The sequence below is a fragment of the Camellia sinensis genome, chromosome 9 (assembly GCF_055761805.1).
Source record: "Camellia sinensis isolate YWXY chromosome 9, ASM5576180v1, whole genome shotgun sequence".
NCBI lineage: Eukaryota > Viridiplantae > Streptophyta > Magnoliopsida > Ericales > Theaceae > Camellia > Camellia sinensis.
The window spans coordinates 24,997,582-25,009,518 of NC_138969.1; the positions used below are offsets into that span (position 1 = coordinate 24,997,582).

At 34.0% G+C, this 11,937-nt stretch overlaps 1 protein-coding gene across 18 annotated transcripts; it reads right to left on the minus strand.

Annotated features, from left to right (window-relative positions):
* Positions 1 to 3,592: 3,592 nt before the first annotated feature.
* Positions 3,593 to 11,937, minus strand: LOC114297417 (CBL-interacting serine/threonine-protein kinase 23). 18 transcript variants are annotated; one of them, XR_014339463.1, is made up of 16 exons: positions 10,951 to 11,937; positions 9,309 to 9,371; positions 8,767 to 8,838; positions 8,556 to 8,663; positions 8,351 to 8,431; positions 8,023 to 8,076; positions 7,813 to 7,938; positions 7,423 to 7,512; positions 7,145 to 7,264; positions 6,898 to 7,023; positions 6,611 to 6,663; positions 6,385 to 6,501; positions 5,811 to 5,867; positions 5,624 to 5,698; positions 4,844 to 4,922; positions 3,593 to 3,890 (listed from the first exon to the last, which is right to left on the minus strand). XR_014339463.1 is itself a non-coding variant. In XM_028241843.2 (15 exons), exons 1-15 carry the CDS (start codon positions 11,164 to 11,166, stop codon positions 3,859 to 3,861), a joined length of 1,416 nt encoding a protein of 471 aa, XP_028097644.2. In that variant the 5' UTR covers positions 11,167 to 11,937; the 3' UTR covers positions 3,593 to 3,858. The 18 variants fall into 18 exon arrangements, 5 of the variants coding, with proteins under 5 accessions (XP_028097644.2, XP_082742441.1, XP_082742438.1 ...); XR_014339464.1 differs by having other exon boundaries at positions 5,624 to 5,722; XR_014339457.1 differs by lacking the exon at positions 6,611 to 6,663 and having other exon boundaries at positions 4,844 to 5,280.

An 11,937-nucleotide genomic window follows, 5' to 3' on the forward strand; every position in this document is an offset into this window, starting at 1 on the left:
AAATCTATACACAAAGTAAGACCATGTTATTGAAGTGGTGTCACTTTATTTTTTTAATTCTGTGTCGGCGCGTAGAATTATTAAAATTAAAAAACAATAAACATATAAGGAGAAGCCAAGATATCTCACATAGCCAATCAAGCTTTGAAACATGCGCACTTGAAAATCTTTGCGAGTAAATTAATAGAATAGTCAACTATTGCAATTGAGGAGATTGTACAATAATTGCAATTTTTTAGTATTGTTATTTGTACTTATGGACACTTGCTAGTGATTCCTTCATTATTCTTTTCATGATCCATCTTGATGGTGATTTGTTACGTTCTCCTTGCTTTAAAAACCCAATAAAATAAATAAACAACTAAGTTTTGAAAGATGATAAAATAACCATGAAAAGGAAAAAGAAAAAGAAAAAGAAAAAGAAAAAAGAAAAAATGAAAGGATTAAAAAATAATAATAATAAAATAAAATAGATGGCAATAAGCGTCAACCTTAGACTGAAATCAAGTTTGATTCTAAAGGTGAAGTAGGCATGACTATCATATGAGATTTTATTATTATTATTATTTTAAAATTCTTTTAAATATTGAATTTTAATGGTTCTTCCATCTTAAAGAAATTTAAGAACATATTGTCAACAACTAGTATTGAATTTTAATGGTTCTTCCATCTACCGTCTATGAATATACTAATCTAAATTCGTATTGTTCTATAAATTAAATTGCGATATTTGAAAAAGACATCACGCCTTAACCAAATGGATTTTTAAATGATATCTTTACAAATTTTCAATTTCTTATTGTATTGCCAAATATGTGTATAAATTATTGAATTATTGATGCTTTTGGTAACTTATTTCATATTTAAAAGTCAACTTGGTTAAATGAACAACTTTCCTGCAATAATTAGAGTATATATAATACCACTGTTGTACACAATTAAATAGACTTTCTTCATAAATAAATAGACATACAATTACAAGGTTTTTACTGTATTAGCCACAACATTCTGGTTAACCCCATTCATTAATCTAATACATCTCTTAAGGTTTTCTTAAAACACTATTTGCCTCCTATGGTTATAAAAAATATATCTTGCTCCTTAAAATTCTTAATCACTTACAAATAATTTCTTTCATTAATCAACAATTTTGAATGATATTAGCAATATATTTCAATTAACAGATAATTTCATTGATATTTAGGAGAATAGATAAGAATTTCATTTTTCATCAACTCTGTTAAATAACAAATTCCGACAAGGAAATATTTGTAATTTTCAAAATCATATTATGTATTTTAAGCATAAGTGCGGCTATTGGCACCCAATTAATACTTTGAACCCCAAATTTCTTTTATTTATTTTTATTACAATAATAATCTTAAATGAAATTATTAATTCGGCTGTGTTGCCAATTTTTTGGCATATGTTTGAGAGTTCAGTACTAGAAGAAGAAGAAGAAGGAAAAAAAAAAAGTTGAACCATTTTTACCATTTTTTTGGATGCATTTTTTAAAAAACTTATCATTACAAGGTCAACTATATCCGATTAACTTGATTGTTTACAAACATGTTATACTTGATATATTTTAAAATGTCAGCGGTTCGGATTATTAAAATGTGTCCCGAAATGGGCCCATTTCGCTGCACAGCAGTTGTAGTTGCAGTTGCTGTTGCGCGGGCTGCGCAGCAGCATCCCCAAATTGTATATTGTGATGCTCCATTTGTCTCATAATATTAGAGTTGCTAGAAAAACTTTCACACATCACCATTGTCGAATAGTTAATGTCGTTACCGTCAGAAGCTGCCGAAAGACTAGACGCTAAAGGGTTTTTGAAGGGTTTTGAGGGTGTTTAAGTTTTGAAGGTTTTGAAGTGTGGGTGGTGATGGAGATAGGTACTTCCATAAACTTTATGTTATGATTTAGCGGATGTATGTCCCAAAATAATTTATTTCCTTTTTAGTGAGGCATTAGTTCGGCAAAGTCTAACCAAAAATTATTCATATGTTCGACACTTTGGATGTAACGTTGATGCATACTTATATTTTTGTTATGCGATAAATTTTAATTTTATTTGTTAATCAAATTGGTTGATGTATACTTATATTTGTTTGTTAAACTTTAATAGGTCAAATTTGTTCACAGAAATGGTTGATGAACTTCATGTTTTTATAATGTTTGATAACACAAGTCCAAACATGGGTAATTTGTTTGGCAACACAGGTCCGAACATGGCAATAGAGAGATTGATAGCCGATAGAGGTTGGCAGTGAGAGATCAATTGTGAGAGAGATTAATGGCGGAGAAAGGTCGATTGTGAGAGATCGCTTGTGATAGAGATCAATGGCGGAGAGATTGACGGTGGACAGAGATTGACGGCAGAGTTCTTTCAACGAAAAGAGAAAACTTGAGTTCAATAGTGAGAGTTCAACAATTAAGTATTTTAGGAGATGAAGGGTTTGAGGGGGTAAGGGTTTGTATTTTGGTGACTGTGATACTTTTAAAATGATACTTTTGGTATTATTTAAAAGGTTTTTAGAAATTTTTAGGGTTTTGAATTTTATAGATGAAGGTCCAAAGAAATGGAAGTTCCAAAGTATTAATTGATATGCTAATAACAATACTCTTTTAAGCATACCTCACTACTAGCATGTAAAGTAGTCTTTGTATTCTTGCAAAAGATTTACAATTGCTTCGGCCATTTCACTAGATAGGTTCTTACTGATGTATGTGGGTTGAGGTCCTGCTTCCGCCTCTAGGTTTACTTCGATCACATCATCCTGAACTTCTGATCGTATGTCGTACAACTTTGCTGGTGCTGTGGGTGTAAGTCCTTTAATGTCAGCTCTCTAGAAGGCCAATCGAATCTTTGCTTGATTGGCCGTAATTGCATGATTGATCGATTTATCTTGATTAATAGAAAATAAATTCACTTTCAATTATGGGAAGCAGGTCAGGGGCTGACGGGTACGCCCAGCTTCTTCAGTTTGCGAATGGGGCTGGACCAATGCTACGAGCTTCCAGAATCCAATGAAATTTTCGTAAAGTAGATCATTTTGCCAATCGATTCATAGCCTCTCAAGCACAACCCATATTTATACGAGGATTGGTGATTGAGGATCTATATAAAATTTTATGAAATATCATAACAGACTCAGCTGAGGATAACAGCTAGGGACTACTTCCCTAAGCCCCTAAACCTTGGCGTTTAGCAAATAACAACTACCAAATGTTGGAGCTTACAGGCCATAGCTCTAATGACTACAGAAATTTGTAAATTATCCTATAAATAAATGTTTTCAATCTTAATCTATTTTGGTGTCTTCCATTCAAAAGAAAATGGTTGCTACAAAATAATCACATATAATTAATAACTTTGAAGGCATACAAAATTAATTATAAAATTATTACATATTAAGCTTTTATACGATATTCAAGATGAACGAAGTTTCTTATAGTAATACAATTTTTAAAATAGTAATAGGACCTACTGTCTTAAGAGAAATTTCTCAAAATTTTTATTAAAAGAATTATCAATTATACAACATACAATACACACGTGTCTATTGTACCCATTTCTAACTTCAATACATAATCACAATATCTTGAGATTTAATTATATGAAATGAACGCTTGCACTTGAACACACCATTACTTGAGTCCATGTAACATAGTTTTACATATTGACAAGGAGGGAAACATATAGCAATAGTTAACCCGGGACTAAAACCCATAACCCAACAACATACACACAAGCAAAATACAATACAGAAAAGCCTAACCACCTGAATTCAAATATCTGCTGATCAAAATTATGTGAAATTTCCACCAACATAGATCTTCAAAGGAAGCCGGTGATCAAGATGACGATGATGACGCAGTGCCAACACCTGTAGAATGAAACCAGAACAATAATCCATGACTGAAAAAAAAAAAAGAAAAAAAAAAGAAAAAGAAAAGAAAAGCGCTACCAACTTCAGAGAATTTGAGTGATCTGTGTCCTCCATGAAAAGAAAAGAAAGTTCTCTTCAGTTTGAATCATGAATTGTGTACACAAGACCATATATTTACTCACAACTCAAGGTTGACAAAGTTAGAAATAAATGGTTTAAAATTTGGGTGGCAGAGCCAAGCCAAGTTGAGCTTTGGAGAGTTCAAGCTCGGTTGGCTGAAATTAGTCAAGCTCGAGCTTGGATCGTCAAGTATTTGAGAAACTTGAGTCTAGTTTCAACTTCAAAGGAAAAAGGAGAAGATTATGAACAAAATATAAAAGGATTCTTATATTATTTATAAATTTCATCAATTAAATATGTAAATTTGTACAACTACCAAACATAAATAAAGAAGTAAAATAAATTAATGAAAACACTATTTTTATATCATTAAAAATAAATACTAATCTATATATAATTGTGTTCACGAGTCTATTCGAGCTGAGCTTAGGTTTACTCAAGCTTGGCTCAATTACAAAAACGAACATAAAAATTTGACTCAAGCTTGTCCATTTGGCAAATGAGTGAACTTAAACAAGTTTTAAATGAGATGAGCTCAAGTTGTTCATGAATAGCTTGGTTCATTTGCAACCCTAACCTCTCTCCCGAGTATATCATGTGTGTAGATACATGCAGCAAACATGTAACACCCATGAGAAGAAGAAGCTACATCATAATAAAGATGTTTCAATCATCTAACAGGCCTAATGCTTTGCATAGAACTTTCAATTATTAATCGATGTGAAGCTGCACGCGCAATGCCTATTTATAGTGCAGAAAATCCTCTAAACCAACCTTGTACACAATACTCAATTGAATTTTGGTGATTACAACTACTATACACTACTGACCTTTATTTACTTTCCTTGCTGCTTCATCGCCTGTTTTCCACACAATATCTTTCAAACCAGTCGAAAGGATCTTGTAAAACTGTGTATTCAACAGAGTGCAAAAAGCATACTTATAATACTAGTATATGGTCAAAAGGAAAACACATTCACACACATACACAAAGAGAATGTTTCTAACATGGCAATGATGTGCAAAAGGGTGGCAAGTTTCTCAGCCCACAGCTACACAGGAGTGGATGATCAGGTATATGCATCCGATCACTCTGATCAGACTGGGCCAAATGTTTGACAAAGTGTCACCTCCAGTTAAACACTGGTATTTGCAATTTGTGAAATTCAAGAGATCCTAGGCATAGCCCCCGGGTGTGCCAAAAAGGTTCCCAATTGCTTGCCTCAGACACCATTTTGCTGCTATGCCAATCTAGAAAGCAAGGACACTACAAAATGGGTGCCACACGTGTCAGACACGCCATGTGGTGTGTCGAATTTTTTTAAAATTATTATTTATTGCAAGACACACAGGGGTACTACATGAACAAGCGTTTCCTGTGTTTGGACACATTTAACTTTGTGGAGTTTTTTTCATATATAATTTTAGAAAGTTGATTTGGAATTAAGTAATATATATGAAAACAAAGAGAAGGTGGAAAAAAACAAAAAATACACCCATGTATACATTGATCCCAAAGAACAAAATGAAAGACATGGTGTCTAGAATCAATGGATAACACAAACATAGTATTCAAGTGAAACCATTGCAATGACATTTCACCACTATACCTCATGAAATTCTAAGGTATCCCCTGCAGCCTTGCGAAGTTCAACCATGCAAAGTGATGGAGCCACCTCGAAAATCTGTTGGGCAAATTACTTTCAGACCTGATTTCAAACACTGATTTGAATAATGTTCTAGTGTTTTTTCCAGTCAATTGGGAATTCCCTGAAGAGGTGAATGGGAGAAACATACCTCTGTTGCAACGGCTAGATGACCCTTGTGCCCAGTTTTCTGCGCTTCAAGCTTTAGCTGATATCAATAACCAAAATAAATTGTCAGAGGAAGTAGGACAGTCACAAGCTTGATCTTTATATATATATATATATAATCGGGTATCTGGGTAAACCCGGAAAAACTTGACCTTTAAGTGAGTTCATATTTTAGTTTTATATCAATAAATCAATAATGTTTCCATTTCAGAAAACAACCTTCACACAGAGTGTTCATTATCAAACTATCATCCTGTCAACAAGAACTTAGTATCAGCTGACCCAATATAACTCATAGCTAGCTTAAACGAGCATCAATTGTACAGAATATAACAGACCTAGCAATTAGTAGCTAGCAAGTAAAAATGCAAGTTCACAGGCAATGAAATCGGGATGCATGAAGCTCACTTTCATTGCACTTATTCAATTAGTCCAAAATCAAACGAACTCAAAGAACTGCCATTTAAAGTAATAATTTCTAAATTACCCTAGAATTAACAAAGAGACAATACAACTGAAAATAGGGTGATGTGAGACAGAACAAATGCTCATTGTACCTTGTAGTTTTTTTTCCTTACATCAAAACCAAGAGGTGAAGCAGCTTCCTCAATTTTTGACATAATCTCATTAGCAGGACATTTGGATGTAAATCTTGTTTCCCGTTTAACAATCCCCTGGACATAAAGTAGATGTCAGACATTCAAAGCGCTCAAGATCATTTTTTAATGATAGACAAGTTTAGGTTCTGAACAGAGTCAAAGAGACAGCTATTGGTCATTTAACTGTGATTTTGTCATGTTGAGCCTAACAGAAAATGTTTCTGACAAATCCACCAGCTGCATTTCCACATATTATATGGATTAGCAAAACCTACAATTGAATATGCTTCACAGACCAAGATTAAAAAAAATGAAAAAAAAAAAAACATATGATCCTATTCATTCATGAGATGACCTAGGAGCAACTGGCTTCACAAACAAATGCATGCAACAATCAGATCCAAAAGATATTTAATATCTGATAGCTCAAGTACGAAGCTCAAAAATCAAAGTTATAGACCTATGACACACCATATGCTTTTCAAATAGAGAACTGAGGTTGAGACCCTGAGACGTAGAGATAAGCTCAAAAGCATTCATAATGACAGGTGTTGCATGCCGTTCTTCCCGCCTCTCCACAATAAGGTTTTGGGAGTCCTGCACACCAAGAGAAAATCAAATCCAAAGTCATTCCGACTCCCCATTTCACAAATATCCAAACCAAGAGGAACATGAAAGAATTGTTCTAACTGCAACTGCAAACCAAGAGACCGATTACCAGTGATTCATTAAATGCAGCATCAATGTCATCAAGACAAACATCCACTTGTTCAAAGGTGGGTGGTTCATAGCCCTGTCTAAACCACTCATTGTCAATGACTTCGGCAGTTGAAATGCGCTGTTTCATACCGTAAAACTATATTGTCATAGACTGAGTTATAACTGATATGAGAAATTAGTAGCGACTTAATTCAAGGACGCATTCAAAATTATTAACAAGATGAATACAATTTTTTTTTAGATTAAAAATATAAAAGAGACAAGAAGTGGACATACTGTCACAGGATCAGGATCCAGAATTCTTTTGATTAGTTTCTTTGCGCTCGTGGAGAACCATGGAGGACATGTAAATTCTGCCTTGAATATCTGCAATCATGTCGAGTCCTTATATAGTTATGTCTCAACCTCAAAAATTTTAAGTAGCATAACATTAAGAAACTGAATATGCATAAGGTAATCTTATACCAAGCCCTAACAAAAAGGGTCACTTGTACTAAATAGTCACTTGGACATGTAAACCATGCCAAATGCAACTCATTTCCTAAATGTATTGCCCTCTGGTCGATTCTCTTTCCTTGTTGGAGTTGTCACTGAATTTCGTTGTAAAGAAACCCTAATTTGGGGCTCCAAGAGGCATCATAATTTGAATTTTAGTTAAATGAAAACCTTTTTGTATAATGCCATAAGGTTGGAGTCATCAAATGGCAGATAGCCTGCTAATATTAAATAAAGTATTACACCGCATGACCATAGATCTGCTTTGGCTCCATCGTAGCCTTTATTCTTGATCACCTAGAAAAGTAAACAAAGCGATGATGAAAATAAGTGCGGTTAGGAAAAGATAGATATGATAAATTGCAGCAAACACTACCGTACTTCAGGAGCAACATAATTTGGTGTTCCACAGGTCGTGTGTAGTAACCCATCTTCCTGGATGAAGAGTTCAGAAACTCAATATTAAAATCTTTTACAAATTACAATTTATGAAAACTTGAGGAAAGCTTGCCACACTATCATCAAGAGTTGGAGTTTTCTAATATTGTAGGTATCAGGAAATAAATAAACCAGTGCCCCTGAAACTTTGGTAGAATTTTTACTACGAGGATGCATATATATATATATATATATATTCCATTTATTTTTATTTCTTTTTGGGATAAGTAGGATGCAGATTAGATTTATATGACAGGAAGCTGTGGCATACTTGAACTTGCTGAGCTAGAGCACTTAATCCAAAATCTGAAACTTTAAGAACTCCCTTTGCATCCAGCAGCAGATTCTCAGGCTGTAAATTATAGAGTAAGAAAATGCAAATCTGTATAACTGATTTGTTCATCACCTCTGAAACTACGTTGAACAAAGCTTCAGCTGGGAAGAAATCAAAAACCAGAAGTCAGAGATTTTCTCACCTTTAGATCCCTATGAAAGACACCTCTGCTGTGGCAGTAATCCACTGCATTTATGAGATGCTGAAAATACTTCCTTGCGTCATCTTCTTTCAACCTCCCTTTACTAGCCTGGCTCAAAGAAATTAATACAAAATCCAACCTAGTCACTAATTGGACAGAACAAGATTGTCACGAGAATCAAATACAATAAATCAGAAGTAATCAGTCTTACAATTTTGTCAAAAAGTTCACCACCAGTCACAAATTCCAAAACAATGTATATTTTTGTCTTGCTTGCCATAACCTACAACCAAAGGATCTTGAGTTTCTCATGAAATATATGGGGTCATCAAAAGGTAGAAACTCGGCTATTTTTGTATACAAAATAAAACAGAATTAGTGATCTTATATGATCATAATACAAGAAACTTCATCATTTACAAATCCACAAGTCCAGTTAGTACAATGGGCCTGTTTAGTGCAGGTTATTGTAAGCTGTTAATCAGAAAACAAAACACCCCTCCTTCAACTTTCAAATAATCAGTTTTTTCAGCTTATTTAAACTATTTCTTCCTATAAGCAGAAGTTGCATCAAATAATCTAACACAAAATTCAAAATAAAAAATAAAAAACTTATAATATAAGATTGCACCAAACAGCCCCAATATTTTGCCCGCAATCAAACTTCCTATCCTGGAAAAAGGTTGGGCCATATTAGAAGTCCTGCTAAACCATACATGAGAGAGATATAAGATGATTGTGACACATTCTAACCTCATACATACGGATGACATTTGGGTGCCTGATTAGTTTCATGGTCGAAATTTCACGTTTAATCTGCAAAGGAAAACATGATTACAATGTAAACACAAAAATAAGACATAAAAATCCAAAATTAAAAAAAAAAAATTTAAAATTCCAAAATGGATTTGAATATTATTGTTCAATATGTCAAAAAAAATAGCCTCCTAAATTGATACATCCATCATGCCAAATAGCATCAAATAGAGGAGTAAGGAATTTTTTTTTTTTTTTAATTTAACTCAACTGGTAATCAAAACATGTAAACTACATGATGTTTTTCTTGTCTGATCAACCTAAACAATTCACCAATGCAGAAAATTACAAACAAATCAATACTTTTTATACTTTTTACCATGAAGTGTGTGAATTTCAAACCAGAACCATTGTCTACTATTTTAGTTTGCCAAGACACTGCAGGAACTTAATTTGAACATAATATACACTTTAAAATAATTTTTTAAAAAATATATTTTACTGTATATATTCCTTTTGTTCTCGTCAGTTACATGTAAAAAAAATAAAAATATCCAATTCAATTACTCGAATTCTTAGAAATAAATAAACAGGTCACTGCCACGAAATAATAAACAGCTAAAAGCTTAAAACTAGAAATTTCATTATATTTCTTTCTTGTTAAGTTTCTTGGTAGCCAAGCAGACGTGAACTACAATTACAAAAGAAAGAAAAAAAAAATCAGAAAAAAGCCAACCAGAAACAGAATTTTCACAGAACAAAAAGATTAGAACATTAGAGAGCATATCCAATCCTTCACCTTTTCTTTCATTGAATTAAAATTTGATGAAAAAATACTCAAAAATTATCTCCAAATCCTTTCCTCAATTGTTCTTTTCATCAAATTGAGAACTCATAAAATCTTTAATCAATTTTGAATTTGTTGAAGTAAAATTTGGTATAATAAAATAAAATTTAATGAAAGGGTTAGAGTATTTTCATATTAAATCAAGGTTTTTATTTAAATTAGGGATGGTCTAAGACCACCTCCAATCATTCATTAAAATTTTCATCTAATTTGATTTCAAATTTGAGTAAAAAATTTGATTTGATTTGATATGATATGACTTGCGGGTGCACTATCCCACATCGCTATGTGTGAGAGATCACAGTTTCACTACTACACAAGTAAGCTAACTCCTTAGACTAGTACGAGGCCTTTTAAAACCATGAGGTATTAGCTGTTGATATTCGCCTAACTCCAAAGCGGATAATATCATTTTAGTTGGGAGGGTTAGATGCTTCATTTGGCGCCGGCTGTGAAAACTCCACAGCTAGTCCACTGGGGAGTTATGTGGGTGCACTATCCCACATCACTCTGAGATATCGCAGCTCCACTACATAAGTGGACTACCTCCCTTAGACTAGTATGTAAACCCGTGAAGGGTTAACTGCTAATTTTCTCGTGCTAGTTGGAGAGGGTTAGCTGCTTCATGAACTACTCCAATCCTATCTTCAAATTTTCATCAAAATCTTTTAGAAAATTACCTTCTCATCCCAAATTTTACTTTTCGTCAACTTTGATAAACATTTGATAAAAGGATTGGAGATGATTAACAGAATCGAAGTTGTGTGTGTGTGAGAGAGAGAAAGAGAGTACCTGATCGATCATCTTATGCCTGAGAAGTTTCTCTTTGTTGAGAACCTTTATAGCAACGTTCTCACCAGTCTCTACGTTCCTCCCAAATTTCACCTTCGCAAACGCTCCCTCCCCCAATGTCCGCCCCAGCTCGTACCTCCCCACCCTCGTCCTTGCACTCTGCCCACCACCACCACCACCACCGACTCCACCTCCGCCGCTTGACGTTGAAGCCATCTCACACTCTGTATATATTTATTCTGTTTGTATGTCTTTTTGTACTTTCTTTCTTCTTCTTCTTCTTCTTTCTATACACTCAAGATCTCTCTCTCTCTCTCTCTCTCTCTCTCTCTCTCTGTGTATCACCTGAGACTGTACACAAGACAAATACCAACCATTGATTCTGATTTCTCTGTCTCTCTCTAGAAATCAAGATCTCTTCTTCTTGCAAGGTTGCCACACTTGGGACTTCACCACATTCATCTTTCTTAAAATCACAAAAAAACAAAGGAGAGAAATAACAGATGTAGAAACTCTAAAATGAAAAAATTAAATTTCAAAATCAATACAAGGAGGCTTCAAGAACTAGAAGATGCTGCTGCTGAAGTGAATGGCGAGAGAGAAATTCTTCACACACACCACCAGCAATGAACTCCATTGATTTGGGTTTTTGAGCTCAAAAACAAGTCGATTTATGATCGCAATTGATTCGATTTCGCCAATAGATGATTAATTTTTCTTCTTATTCTTCTTTCATGCAGTTGGAGTGTGTTGCGTTGGATCGAATCAAGTGATCTTTGAAATTTTGAACAACGACCACAAAGAGAAATCCTTGATCGACGCTTATCGTCGTGTAAACCGCTCTCCCTCTCTCTCTCTCTCTCTCTCTCTGAATGCATCGATGAAAACTGAGCCTCCGCAAATATATAGACAGACAGTAGGAGCGGTTGTACTTACTCTTGGCGCAAAGCAGAACTATATTCCGATTTAATTTTGGTGATTATAATT